The sequence below is a fragment of the Myiozetetes cayanensis genome, unplaced genomic scaffold, assembly GCF_022539395.1.
Source record: "Myiozetetes cayanensis isolate MyiCay16 unplaced genomic scaffold, myiCay2020 scf4, whole genome shotgun sequence".
In the NCBI taxonomy this organism is placed as follows: Eukaryota; Metazoa; Chordata; class Aves; order Passeriformes; family Tyrannidae; genus Myiozetetes; species Myiozetetes cayanensis.
Genome location: NW_026087631.1, coordinates 21,836,175 through 21,851,918, shown reverse-complemented (window position 1 = coordinate 21,851,918; position 15,744 = coordinate 21,836,175). Strand labels below are relative to the sequence as shown.

The following is a 15,744-nucleotide window of genomic DNA, read 5'->3' as shown; positions in this document are numbered from 1 at the left end:
TGCTGTAATTTCCTTATTTCACAATGTTTTAACCACATTGCCCGCAACTGTTAATAACTAATGATTTTGGGAGTCAATTAGGAAGGCTTTAAAAATGTGTGATTAGGCAATTCATTTTTGTAATGTTACAATAACTTCATTTGATTACTTTAAATTAGTGTTGGTGCATATGCACTTTGGCAAAATACTGTGAAGTTTAATCTTCTCTCCTAAATAACAAGCTTACCTGGCAGAAACACATAGGCTACGGAATCCAAACAAGATTGGGGAAACAAAGTCCATGTTTACGTGGCAAAATTTACTACAATACCTTTCCTGGGGTTCAGATCACTTCCTGAAATCAAAGTAATTTAATTCCTGAACAACATTAGAGATGGACGCAGATCCATGGATCTGTTTTCTCCCATCCTCACTTTCCACTACTCCCACCCAGTAGCTTCTCCAGTAGGATGGCTTCTCAAGGGCTTGTGGATCTCCCACCCTAGAATTAGGAGAAATGTTGTAAAGTCTCAGAGACACAGCATGAACTACAACTATGGTTAGCCACAGCATGATAAACGTGTCATTAAAACATCTATTCCAGTGTCTGTGTCAAATTCCAAGTTGATGTCCAGTCTCCTAACCAGTAATACTTCAACCCCTATTCCATTTTATGTAACATTTTTTAATATATGGACAGCTTTTAAAGTCTTCATCTTTCTTCACCCTCTATTCGCTTAGACGGATCCATCTCCTCTGAGACAGAAGAAAGGTCTTCTGGTTTGTTTCCATTAGGAAGGTGGATTAAGACTGATGCAGAAGATGACGTCAAGTCTAACAAAGGTTCTTAATTAGGGCTGAAAGTGAAGAAGGCAAGAGATAGGGACCTTGACTATTCCAACCCCCCATGTCATTTGAGCAAACTTCCACTAGACCAGGTAGCTCAAAGCCCCATCCAACTTGGCCTTGAACACTAACAGGGGTGGAGCATATACAACTTCTCTCAGCAACCTGTGCTACTGCCTCACCACCCTCACAGGGAAGAATTTCTTTCCTGTCTTTTCTAATCTAAATCTGCCCTTTGACAGTTTGAAGCCATTCCCCTGCTGTCCTATCACTCCATACCCTTGTCAAAAGCCCCTATCCAGCTCTCTTGTAGCACCTTTAGGTATTGAAAGGTGCTCCACCCAACGTGCCAAGGGTGCACTCAATCCCACTGTCCATGCTGCCGACAAGATGCTGGAGAACACTAAACTGACATCAGTATGCACCCAACTCCTTGAGATACGGAGGAAAGACCATTAAGGTGGGACCCTCACAGTACCTCTTGCCACAAATACACATTCCTTTTTGTAACTAAGACGTGAATAAATTATAGCGAACATTTTAATTCCTTAATAATGCTTTAATCAAAAGCTTTAAGAACTCTATCTAGAAATACAAGTAATTTTTCCTATTTGATGGCCATTTATATCTCTCCAGTAATTTTAAAGGACATTCAAGCAAGAGGCTTTGAGATAATCTGCAGTAGGACTGCCTGTAAACTCCAGTATGGTGATTAGCTGAATATCAGACCTTTTTGGAAAAGCTGGCTCATGAGATGTGACTAAGATGCAGCTATTCCGAACTAACTTTTCAGTGAAAACCGAGATAAAAGATGGGGTTCCAAGCAGAGATTTGAATCTTCCTACTGCACAAGGTTTATTTTTAAGGATCTCCTGTCATTGCTCTTACTGCTCTGGTTGTCATTCGTTGAAATACCAAGGGCAATGCTGCTAGGATTTGAGTGTGGGCTGTTGCAGTACTGCAATTCTCAGGAAAGGAGTGAATTAAAATCTCTCACATTAAACAATAATGCTCCTACATCTAGCAGGATTTCATAAATTTGTTACAGATTATCCTAATACAGGTTTAGACTCTTGCCTATGTAAACACACTGTACAAATTATTACCTTGGTCCTCTGTAAATGTCTTACAGTTGTTCATATAAGACATGAATACAAGAAATATAAGCAAAAACATGTGAGCAAACTGATAATTCAGCAGCAGTCACTGAAAGTTATACTATTTTAAACTTTTTATATTACAAAGAACCAGCATGGAAATAGTTAGCATACATTAAATCATTATCTAAAATTTCTCTTGAGAACTTCTAAAACATTACTGATCTTAATCTAGTGGCATTGCTTGTATGCACCAAAAACAAATAGCCAACTTTTACTGGCTGAAATCCTATACCATTTAAATTAATTCTTCTGACACTTTGGTGTAGCTTGGGAGTTCATTAAGTGGTGTAGAAACATTATGGCCAATGTGACCCACCTTCAGTAGAAGTCAAGACTTATTCACAACCTATTAAATGACCAGTCTGCTTTTTAAGTGCACCTAGAATTTCTTTTATAGAATACATTTTAGATTATGTACATAGGATGAATAAAAAGAAAGAGAAGAGATGCTCAGATTGAGGATTTTCAGTGTGGGCCAGCGTACAGCAAATACTGACTGGTTGCTATCCAAGCCCCTATTTACCTGACTAAAATAACCTCTATAACATACAGTCTTTCACAACAGCAAAACAGATGTCAGAGGTTGGAAGTTAATCTAGTTTTAAAGAATTCCACTTCTGAACAGTATTTTTCATTTAAACTACAGTAATCTCCCTTTAGGGAGAAAAAAGTTGGTAATTGAATGTTGAATCTACGAAAATTTAAGTAATATATAATTTTCCAAGGCACTACAGAGTAATGTCAGATTGCATGCATTTGTACGGAGCTGATGATCTGCATGGTTAGATTCCAATCCATAGCAGAAATATGATCAAAGTATCTGGTTGTTGTGAGCTCTCAAACAAAGTACCACTAAATTTTCCAAGCCTTAAAAATATCCTGCAGTAAACTAAGTTTTATCTGCAAGGTTAGATCTCATTAACAACCTTGCAAATGCAGACAGATCTAAAACTCTGACTTGTCAAATGAACAACTGCATCCCACAGAGCAAGGTCAAATATTGCTCCAGCTTTTAAATTAATATTGTATAGACTGTGTCTTCCTTTGAACCAGATTTTATATTCTACAGAAATATGCTTCCTATGGCTTTTAGAAAATCTGATAATCAAAAATGAAAGTCCAGTAACAGCTTTATGTATTTTAGATTACTTTCCTACAGAGATTGGAGATTTTCCTTTTACATTGACAACTATGTCTACTTTCTGGAATTACTATGCTTTAACTTAAGTCTCTCTGTATTATTTCAAGTGCTTCTTATGATTTATGATTTGTTACTGACATAGTATAGTAGCTGAGTATTTCCAGATGAGTATTTATAGTATTTATAGTAGCTGAGTATTTCCAAAACAATGGAAAACTCACATCAACATTCTTGGATGATGTAAATAATTTGCTATGTAAACTAGACTTATGCTGATCAGCATACAGGAAAGCATCTTGTTTAATTTAGCTTTAACTTTCATTAATATACTTCTTTAAAACCTTGTTGCCTACCTAAAGTGAAATATTTTTCTAAGGATAAATTTCCCAGTTTTTGGTATCGCTATTATTTTTCTTAGGTTCCACATTAAAAAAATTCAAGCAGCAAATAGACAAGATAAGTTAAATCCCACACAAAGCAAAAAAAAAAAAACAACTAACAGTGGGCTGCATAAAATAGCAGCAGTCATATGCTTTCAACCATGTCCTGCCGTACAAGGGTTAAAATGCAGTCATAACCAAATGCATTTTTAAATAAAGAAGTTGCTCCTGGGCACACACACATACACTGGCTTACCAAAAACAAATGGACGTACCTGCAGAAATGCGGGGGCAATCTGGCAGCATGGACTCCACTGAAGTGTCCAGGGGCTCGGAGCTGGACACCCAATTACAGCAGTTCTGTAAGAGCAGGTAGCAATTTTGGGGTAAGTCAAAAACTCAGAGTAAAAATAAATACAGACATTGTAAGTAAGGACAATGACCACATCAAAATACTCTAATTTACATAGCAGTCCAAGTGGGACTGGAAAGTACATTACATCAGTTTATTCACACTTACAATCAATTAAATACTATAGTTTCATACTAAATCAGGAAACAGTAAGCCCATAATTCAGGAGATTTGTAATGTGCTTAAACAGCATGTCTCTAAGTGCTACTCTGAGTGCTAACGGACTTGAGGAGGTGCTTGGACCAACCAGTGCCTGAATCACCCACCACACACTTCAAGCTTTTCCTTTCTGCAGCTTTTAAACAGGTGTTGATATAACCACCGAGCCTGCTCTCTTGCCAACATTAAGGAATCAGTCATTCTTCTGGATGTTTTGATGGAGTACACTGTGGAAAGAATGTTTGTATAATCATGCAACAACATATTATAACTGAACAGAAGCCTTCAAGATAGCAGATTAATATTCAAATAATTGGAAATATAACTGAGATGAATTGTGCATGAACATTTAAAAAGGCAAATACTGGTCTTTGGGGAATTACATTCAGGAAGCATTTACATTTACTTTCATTCTTGAACCTCTGAGTAGGATGAATTTGCCATGAATTTTGTAAATCTTTTCCTCCAAATGATATCTATTCAAAGTAGTCTATGAACTAAAATATTAAATAATATGCTTTTAATAAAATATGCTGAAACTACATCAAATCCACAGAATTGAAGATTTAATTTTAAAGCAACTACATTTTTAATAAGATTAGCAGCTGAACAACAAGACCTACATGGCTTCCCCTGTTTCAAACCTGAATTTTCTCTTTCTGAAAACCTGATTAACTTCATTAAGGGGGAAAGGAAAGAAACCTGCATAACTTTTTTGAAAGATCCAATAAATTTTCAGACAGATTTCTAAAAAATCATACCATCAATCATGATAGTAAAAATGGACGACTTCTATTCTGGTAAACAAGCATGTATTGTGTATTTCTAGATGCTTGCTGCCCTAGTTGTGCACCATGGAGTCCGTCCTCACTGTGGAAAGATCCTTGACTGGTAGATCAAGTGTCTTATTGTATTTCCTTAATTCATTCTGTCTGGAAGAAGATGTCAGCTGTGTTGCAGTGAGAAGAGAATTTCAAAGGCTTCAGTCCCCACCAATAAAGGGCAAGGAATGGCTTTTGAATAGATTTGTCAAGGCAACCCTACTGTTCTGGGACCAGGGAGAGCAGGAACAACATAAAGGAAGGGTTGCTGTATGAGATTAGAAAGTGAAGTTCACAAAGCACGGCAGATTTTTGTAAGAAACAGTAGATCAATGAAACTATTGAACTCACCAGAAAAAAAAACAACAAACACACTATTCAGTAATATAACTTTTTTAGTAAAAAAATGGTTAAAATGGAAGTATTTCACAAAGGTTTTCAGGTTGAAAGTAGGAAAGCATTATACACTTTTACAATTTGCATGTATAATTTTAATTAACAGTTGAATGTGAAATTGCAAATGAAAGATGGTAGAAATTATAAAAGAAGTAGAATTTTTATGAAGTATTACAATCATTTGAAATAAGTAAAATTAATATTAACTACTGATAGAACACTACATCAGAGAGCTGGAGATAATACAGAAGATTAGCACACAATTAACTAGCTTTTATATACAATGTGACACTTGCCTGTAAGAAATAAGTATTCTCGAAAGCAGTGTCAAGATATGTAAATGGATGATTTGTTTTATCATTCATCACAGCTCCTAATAAATTCAAAAATCATGACTTCTATAGGTACTAAAAATAGGCCAGCAATGATACAGGAGAGATAGCTCCAATGAAGAATTACTTTTTTAACAATTCATTCTTTCAATGACAGCAATTAGCCCTACAGACAGGCAGCGATTAGGTGTATATTTTAATTATTATTCATTTTACCAGTAGCCTTAAACCTGATTAAAGTAAGAGATATCCAGGTGATATGCTAGTCTTAATACCACTCAGCCACATTTCACATATGTAAAATTCTTCTTTCTTATAGGAGATTTTTAATGCTAATGTAAGTTATGACACTCCATCCACTTTTTAGGCCATTAATCATTTAACGTATTCTTTAACATCTACTTTCTGCAAATGAAATTAAAGGTAATGCACTTGTCTTATTCAGACTAAATGCTTAAAGAAAAATGGAGTTGTCAGATTCAAATTACAGGATTTAAAATTTCAGTTTTACTACATAACACATATTTTAAGGTTTTGATTTCCCATAAAGAAAATGGGGATTTCTCTGACAAAGCCTGTAGGGATTACCATTCTTTATATTTTTAACATTTAAGTCAGAACTGTCAGCCTGCATCCCAGGTGATTCTCTATTCCCATCAGTCATGGCCTATAAAACTTTAAGGTTAAGTCAGGAATAGGCACTCTATATACAAAGTTTCACTAAATCCATGAGAAAAAGTCAAGTCTAACAGAAAGTTCATGATGCAACTAGTTTAAATTTGCTCTGTGCATCTATTATTTTAGTGTTCTGCCAAGGGAATGTAGAAAAACATAGAGATGAGCCTGACCTGGTGAGGATAAGACTCATAAAGAGTAGTTTAGTTGCTCTCCCTTTAAAAAATATGATTTTTAAAATGTCAGTACCCCATACTTCAGTATGAGAGCTTCAGAGCACTATAGAAGTAATTACGTATCATAAAACTGCTCAGAGAAAGGATACTTTGCCAGCTGTGCAAATCATCAAACTGAGTCATGAAGAGCTTAAAGGGGCTTTTCCACCACTGCCAGATCAAGCCAGGAGCATGGAGTGCACCCAGGACTTTGGTCCAGATATCAGGCACTGCACAGACAGCCTTAGTATGTCTCTATATTGTCATGCAGCAGGAAGAAACACTAGACTTAGTTCTTATTATTTTGACTGCTCACTTTCAAGTTCAGAAATGGCTTTAATCTTGGCTATTTTAGGGGCTGGTATGGATATATGATTTCCTCAGTCCTGTAATGTGCTGTCTTTCACATGCAAAAAAACCAGAAAAGGTCAACAGAAATGGACATCTTTAGTGAGCCATATACAGACATATTATTCTCTAACTCTTAAAAAAAACATAGGCCTCACCTCTCGCATCCACTCTCGAATAGTTTTTCCAACTTCTTGATGCCACACATTGTGAACAGAGTCTGTCAACGCCACAGCAGTTACCTTATTCTTTACTTCTGCCTCTCGTTGAATCATCTGTTAAAAAATATTGGATTAAAATTCATTCCTTCTATTGAATAGAGTCTGCTTAGTCAGAGATAATGATCTTAAATTAAAGAAAGAAAGAGCAATACAGAATCAGTACTTGACTTCACTTGTTTAAAAGTTTATACAAATCCTAACAGCTCTAGAAACACCTAATATTTTTGATAAAAGAAATAATACTAACTTTTAACTGACTGAACTATTCTGTCCTATTATTTTGCATGTGGCTTGACAATTCTAGGATTAAAGGTATCATAGTGAAAAAATGGAAGATTCCCTGAGGACACCTTTTACAAGCTTCTCCAAGTTCCTATTTCAGTGCTTCAGGGAAGCTGGTACCTGTGGTTCACTGTAAGCTACTCATGACTATCATCTACTAATTTTCAGTAGATTGCTGTAGTTTTTCTGATGTAGAATCTTACTTTGACTTGTTTTTTTTTTTTCTTTTTCTATCCAATTTGGCTGTCTTGCACTCACACCATGGTCCCAAAATTCTTTGTGGTCTCTCTTATACATATGCTTACCCAGCTAACACTGAAGCCTCTCAATATTTTTAGAATATTAAAGAGCCTCTGTTGTTGTAAATGACATTATGACTGAATAATATAAATTCTAAAATCAATTAAATGATTGCTGCAAATAACACCAGCAAACTGACAAAGATGCTGTGGAATTCAGCACTGCTCTGCAAGATAAAAGGGACTGGAAAAGAATAGTTTGATATCAAAGAGAGACAAAAAGGTTTTAATCTCCTGACATGAGTGACCCTAATTTGTAACACTGGATCAAAGAAAGTATAATAAATTATACTTATAACACCAGCATTTTGCAACAAGTGTCTTTATACTGCATATGCACTAAAGTTAATGGGTTTTTTTAAGCTTCTTTTTGTATAAATGCAACACATAGAACATTTCTAAAACCAGGCATTCTTTGTTCACGCTCTAGTAACTGCTTATCAGCATACAGGCTGTACCTCCGAACCCTCTGTTCCATGTCCTTTCCATAAGACTGGCTCCAAATTCTTACCAGACAAGAAGTTCTTTGAAAAAGATCATATATAAAAAGAAGACTTGTCAGCAATACACACCCAACTGGCTTTAAACCCTGCTATACATCAAAATAAGTTTTTGAAATACACTGTACGTACTAATACTCCTGTTTCAGTGCTGTGCATTCCAGCACTCATTTGACTATAGTTTCTTGGATAAAACACTGATCTAAACAGTAAAGGTGCAAAAATTTTACTGTTCTTGAAACCCGCATACCTACCAATTACTTGGAATTATTATAAGCACGAGGAAGCTTAAAATCATCACCAGATCATACTTTTCTAGCATGACTTCTTCCATGCTAGGTACTCAGAAGCACTTGTAATGACCATCAAAGTTAAAAAATGTGCTCTGCTTTGGGAAAGGAGTTTTCTCTCAAGCTATTGTCCTGCATTTCTGTTTCAAAAACTAGTCATCCAGTTCATCAAGAACATCACCTTTTTCTTCAAATCCCAAGAAAAAACAAATGTACAGTTCCTTTTTTCCTTTCTAGATTTAACTCAGGTTTGCTATTCTTAATTTCCCTAAGCACACGGAAGAACTGGCAGCCATTGATCACCATCTCTTCCTACTCTTTCTCCACATGGTACATGCAGTCTTTGCTTTTCAGATCATATATGATATATAGGAAATACTATGCAAGACCCAAGATGCTCCTGGTGCTTGCCATTCAGCTTTGAGGATGCCTGCAGAATGGTATTCTCTTCATAACGATCAGCAAAGAGACTGAGACTGACGATGCGATGTTTTTTGATAGCTCAGCCACAGTGCTAAGGTCAGGATAAGGTCTCATGGATGCAGCAGCAAAGCGGGATCGAAGGGATTAAATGAGCTTTAGTTACAGATTTCCTTACATCCAGCCCAGAAGAAATAAGTTTTGGTAGGCATCCATGCCCTTATGAGTCAACTTAGAAAGAAAGAGACAAAAACAATACATCAAGTGGGGAAAGGATCAAGGCTATAACCTTCACTTAAACAACTAGTCTAACGTGTCCATCTTTAAGTGACACAGAAATGTCACAACAGAGCATGTCAAACCCAGGACACTTTAGCTTCTATGAGAACAGCTCAAGTTTTCTGCTACAACAGGACATTCACTGATAATAATAATCAAGGAGAACAGATCCAGTTTAAGCTCAAGAAACAGACCCTCTTATCAGGGATGATAATTCATCTAGCAAGAAGACACAAGAAGCCTATGTGCTTTTGGCCATAGGTGCTTCAATACTCAGCAAAAGCTATAGATTTAATGGATGGATAGCTCACAGTTAAAACATACTTATCTTTTCAAAACCAGTTTTGAATTAATATAGATTTCAAAAATTAAGTCAGCAGAATAAATTTGTTAGAGTAAAATATACTCACATTGAAAAAAAATGTAGCACCCAGCCGCCATTAAAATTTGATATAACTACAGAGTTGTTCCAAATTCCAAGGGAAGGATGATATGGGATGCAAAATTTACAATTCGCAAGACTAATTTTATTCCACACAGTCTGTACAGTCTTTTGAGGTGGACATAATAAAACTGAAGATATTTAATAGACCACAGGCTACTAAAAGTAACAAAAATTAGCAATTTTTATTCAGAATAAGGTTTTTTTTTTACTGAAACAAAGGCCTACGGATTTTGTCTAAAGTTCATTTTATGCCTTATACTCTTTGTAACTTAGTAAATTTCATAGAGAGGAAGTTTTCACAATCTAGGAATTATTTAATTTCCTGCTCAATGCCCATTTTCAAACCTTAAATTATTCTTAGCTGAATAGATTTTTCAAGAAGACATTTCTCTTTGAACTCCTTCATTGGATGGTTTACAGCTCCACTTACTCTGTCATTACACTCCTTCTTCCAATAATTCCATTACCGCCAGAAGTAGGTAAGCTGGCACTCCTCTGTTACGTAAACTGGTTCTCCTGTATTACCACATCACTCAACCCACCACTCTGGGTCCTTTAGAATTTCCCAGCAATTTCCTCTCTTTAGGCACTTCCATTTTACCTTTGCTCTTGTGTTCCTCTTTGTAGTCATAGTAAAGTTTGATTTTGTAACTTATTAACTATATATCAACACTATGTGTTTGACTCTCTTAGAAGGACAAGCTGTAGACCAGTTTTCACTGAAACAAGAAGGCATTCAAGTATCCTTTTCAAAGTCTTCTCTATGCCATTGGTTGAAAATTTGTTCTTTCATTTTGGCAGGGAAAATGTCAGTTATCTAGTTGCAGAAGTGTTCAGCTCTAACAGTTATATAAGCAAGAACTTGAAATTCCCTAAAATGTACTCTTTAAACTATTAGATAATAATTACTCATTTATTGGTCAAATTAATAAGTATTCTACTGCTAATCTGTCTGTAAAGTCAGAGAGTAATCCTCTGTAAGTTTATATTACACAGTTATCATAACCTTATCATGACAAAAGGATGATACCTTTATTATCTGTAGTGTATGTATATAAAACAGCCTCATACACATAATACATACACAGCATATTTAGCATGTATATATAACTGGCACAGATGATAAAATATACCTTTGGTATATATTTCATAGCATAACACCCTTGTCAAATGAAAGCATCATTGCCATAACAGCGGACTCAGAAGTCTGATCCTGCAAACACGAAAATCTATGAATATCCCAATTATACTTTAATTCTATAGCCTGTCAGAGTAAATCCTTGCAGCATTGATTCCATACCCTTTATATCTATTCTAACACGTATTTAAATCAGCTAAAGATTAAAAATTCTGAGAAAGGTAAAAGGAAGTGAAAGCATTATTTTATTTTTAGGCGTTTATTTTTACAGGTTCAGACAATCAAATCAACAACCATTACTTCATACTTGGGGAATACGTACTCTTCTGAGTTGCTTATAATTAGGAATGAGGAAAAATGGATTAAAAAATAAACAAAAAATGTGCCCAAATTTTAATTTCCTTAAATTTTTGAAAAAAACTTTCAGCTACTTACTCTGTCTTCCATTGCAATTTCAGTCATGGCATATTGTCTACATGCTATGCACTGAGCTTTAGCAACCATGTTGACAGTAAGCATTTGGCTTGGAGCAATGTAATTTTGATGCAAGTCCTTCATCGTCTCTAGTTCCATCACAGGGGTTTGAGACTTTAAAGTGTTTTGGCATCTCAATTCCTTTGGCAAACTCAATTCCTTTCACAGGAAACAACTAGAAGCCCATGTCCAAATATTCTCCACAATTTCCAGAACTGAAATGAGTTTGTGGTAGAAATTCTGGTGGATTAAAACAACATCAGCTGGACACTGCAGTATTTGTAAAAGTAATGGTAGATGGGAAGAGAGAAGAAATCACATGACAGGAATGGTGTGCAAGAGAGCAATTTTTACTTAGCACTTTTGAAAAGACTTGCAGATTCTTTCTTGGTAACTTCAATGCTCTCCTTGGAGCTTGCTACATGTCTATGGTCTTCCAACGTGCTCTTCAGCCCTCCTTTAACTAAGCCTCACACATGTCAAGTAACTGGTCTGTCTGAGTGGCAGCACTTGAGCCTCTCCTCAGCAGAGAAAAATTCTTCACCAGGAAGTATGTAATTATGTATGTCTGTAGTTCAAGTTTGTTGGTCTGGGATTCCCAAGACCTTTCATTGCTTCCTGAATAGAATTCCTGAATTTCTGAAATAATCTCATGTTTTTGCACATCTTTAAAGGGAATTGGATCCTCAAGCCTTCATAAAATATTATAATTAGGAAATAGAATTAATGAGCAACTACACCTGAACAGTACAAAGCCAAAGTAATAAAAAATCCAAAGTTCCACTAGTTCTCCTTTTCAATTAGTAACAATAATAACTTTTCCTAAATGAATTCACATGTGATAAAATCCATCTTGCAGTAGATACAGCCTCTGATATGTAATAGTTTTTTTAAACAGTGAAAGAAGACATCTGCAGAGATACAACACAGAACAACCACAGATAAGTATTTTCTGATATTTCGTTCAAAGATCTACAAATCCGATACTTTTCTACAGCAATAAATCACACTCCAGTGGTAATAATAATGCCTGAACATATTAGAATAGATTACTTTAGAGCGCCTGGAGTCTAGGACTCATCAAAGTTCACACTGTTAAACAATTTCTGTTGCAGAACTTCTACTGAAAATTTCCACACACACTCTACATTGGGGCTGTATGTTCTTAAAATTAATCATGACTACGAAAATATTTAAATTTGACATAACTCAAGATTAAAAAAGTGTAGGGGTCATAAAAAAACCTGAAAACTGAAAAAAACCTGTACACAAAATTCTGCTGATAATATTTGTGAACAGTAGAAACAACACTCTCATGGCTGTCTCATACAAAAGCCCCAGGCCTCAGCTTCATTAAATAATTATCTATTAATTATTATTATTTATTAATGAAATAATAATGCAATTCTCCCACTTCTTTTGACCCTATTGTGTCACGACAGGGAGCTTACAAGAGAAAAGCCTTTGGGGACTGTGGGGAACACCAAGTTCCCAAACATGGGTGATTTAGGTGTGTGACAGGGCTACAGATAGGAATTTTGGTTCACCTCACAAATCTCCCCGCAATTTGTCTAGCAAAAACGAAGCGTGACAGTTCAGTGGAAAGCCCATCACATAACATAAACTGGTATGGTACCACAGCAGTAGAAATCTTTGAATAGGTCTGCTACATCTTGCCCACAACAGACCATACCAAACCAATCTGGTGGCAGAGGCACCCTGCACCATTTGAAACACAATATTTTGGCATTCTGCAGATAATTTCCTTGCAGACCAAAACTGGACAAGAGAGTTTGGTGAAGCACTTCCCATCGAAAGCTTGGCTAAAGCAAACAAAAGCTTTTTTGCTGCATCTCAAGACACTTCAGCAGTGGATGTTGCTGAGATATTAGCCTTTGCACTTCTGGAGAACTGCAGTGATGGTCAGAAAAGGAGGTCTGGAGTAATTCAGTCTGCCTTGAGTCAGCCAGTTGGGACTACCTCCTGACAGTAGGAGTCTGCTGTCTGTCACAGAATTGGAGATGGGAACTGGGGTATTCTCACTGACATGAAAATCAAGTTTTGAAGGGTCAACAGCTTCCACCTATCTCATCCAGGACAAGAACATGAAGCCTAATCCGTGCAAGTGTTAATGTTCCTACGTTGCTGACAGGAGCAGGCAGCTGTTGGTTTTCCTCTAATATATGAAATAAAAACGAGTCTGGTCTTAGGAACGTGGAGCTCCACAAGGAGCTGCTTAAGCTGCCAAGTAGTGTCCAAAATTAGCATGTGCAGTATTTGGCACAGCTAATGCTGAGGAGCATCTGATGCTCAAGCTGGGTTGTTTAAAGGTAGCTTGGGTACGTACACTACAGGAAAATCACGCTTGAACAGTCCACATAGCTCACTACACTATTTCATTTTGTACCCACAATTAATTTGGATTTGGGTAGTGCAAGATAATGCAAGCGTGTGATCATGCCTAAAACTCTGGCACAGCAGAGGACCTTTGTTGGTCTGGATTTACCATGCATCAGTGTAAGCAGCATCGTCTTAACAGACATGCAGGAGTGTTTCTCATAGGAGGTTGCATCACATCTCTAAATGACACGAACATGTCTCTGCTTGAAATTGGGAGTGCCCTCAGCCCCTTGCCCTAGACTTGCTATTCTGAGCTTAGCTTTCACAAGGACCTTCACAGCCCTAGTCAGCTCTGTGCACGGAGATACCACAAGCCATCATTTTGAGCACATTTCCTTGTTTAAATGTATGTCAGGTGCCAGACTTTCAGCCTGATTGTAAAGCCATTAGGACAGTTAGCAGCATTTAAGAGCAGCTGGTGCACAGTTGACCCCCAGCAGTGATGCCCAACTCACATTTTATCAGAGGCACCCAGTCACACCTGAGCAAGGTGCTAAACGCTGCCTGAGACCTACCACTGAGCAAATATTGGTATGTTTCTTGCTATTGGCAGGAGTTGTAGGCATCTCCAGACTAGGGAGGGGAAGGGTCTCAGGGTGAAGACAGATGACTGAGTTATGATGACTCCTCCAGTTGCTGTCTGTCAGACTCACTGCAGTAGCTCGCAGCTTGTACAGGCTCTGCTGAAGGGTGGCAGCAGATAGAAGCTGGGTTGTTGATGCTGATACCAACCTCAGCCATCTGGTCCACCCATCTGAGGAATGCAACTGCTCCAGGGTAAAGACACTCATCTGCTCCCCAGTCTGGCTCTAAACTGCCACTATTTTCAGCCCCAGGGCTTCAAGCCTGGTCAGCCTCTCTTCAGTTGTTTCTTTGAGTGATTTCAGATGGAATAGGAAGCAGGGTTGGACAGAAATAAACCCTTCACACACCAGGTTCTTCTTCCTAAGGTACTTGCTTGAGCTGAACATCATCTAAATTATAGTGGACCAGCTTTACTGTTTCTAAAACAGCTTATGCATATAAAATGGGTTACTAAAACTAGTTGTTTACTCTCAGACCATCTCACTGAGTTTCTGTTCTGCATCATGTGGGGTGAAAACCTCTAAAAGCTTTGAACCAGAATAAGTAGGTTCTTGGAATTTTTCTTACTCAAACAAAGTTAAATAAACTACAGTGACCCTAAATATTTGAGATGACAAATTAGTTGAAATAAACTGCTACTGACAATCAGTGTGTAACACAACTAATAAGAGACTAGGCTTGGAACTTAAATGATAAAAGGGGTTGGAGTTTTGATTTCATATCTTACCATTATGAAGGTAATGGTTCATATCTAATAAAAAACATGGCCTGGAGTAAGTTATGGAAGTAATTTTCTCATGTTTCAATAAATGTGTAAATCCAGAACTCAGTCTACAAGTGAACAACCATAGGAGTGAAATGAATGTGAAACAATCAAGTAAATAACTGTTTTTACATGTTAAGTATCAAATACAACAGAGTAAAATGGCATTACTTCTTCACTGCCTCTGTTTGAATGGTACATGGAAAACTTTTATTACAGCTTTATGTAAATTTCATGCTGGTGCATTTTTCAAGGAAATAGCCAGGTTCCTTGTTTCATTCTATATCGAGAGAAACAGAGAGTACTGCACTGGTTTAAAATCTAGAGGGCAAATACTCTACAGATTTCTAGATGTTGGCTGTGGACCTATCATTTATTTAGGAAATTTCCCCACTTTTATCATAGGTGTACACAAACATTTCAGCCTATGTATTAATTTTTATTAGGAGGCCAGACTTTAAAAAAACCAAAAATCCAAACAGAAAATGAGAAAAGGTGAGTCGTAAGTTCAGCATCTCGCAGATGGCCATGAAGTCTCACACCCTTGTTACTTAAACACAGACAGCTGGTTTCCACTTTAGCCAGATGATAAGACAACACTCACTTTTCCTGTCCTTTGAAGCCTCAGTTTCAACTCTTGCAACCTCCAAGTAACTTCAGAAAGGAAAAGTTTTTCCACAGACAAGGTCTCTGAAGCAACAGGGTACGTAAACTGAAGCTTCTGAGGTCACACAAACTCATGGAGCTAACTTTCTTTATGGTTAGGGAATGAAAAATTGTGATT

At 36.9% G+C, this 15,744-nt stretch overlaps 1 protein-coding gene across 8 annotated transcripts in view; it reads right to left on the bottom strand.

Moving 5' to 3' along the window:
- FAM172A (family with sequence similarity 172 member A) overlaps positions 1–15,744 on the bottom strand; it is a 262,527-nt gene that overhangs the window by 66,950 nt on the left and 179,833 nt on the right. For 7 of the 8 annotated variants that reach the window (XM_050329324.1, XM_050329323.1, XM_050329325.1 and 4 more), the window contains 2 exons: positions 7,023–7,139; positions 3,782–3,866 (listed from right to left, as the gene is read on the bottom strand). In XM_050329324.1, the coding sequence (XP_050185281.1) occupies positions 3,782–3,866; positions 7,023–7,139 (202 nt within the window). Of the gene's footprint in view, positions 1–310; positions 482–3,781; positions 3,867–7,022; positions 7,140–15,744 lie in introns of all 8 variants that reach the window. The other variant, XR_007630537.1, reaches the window with a different exon arrangement.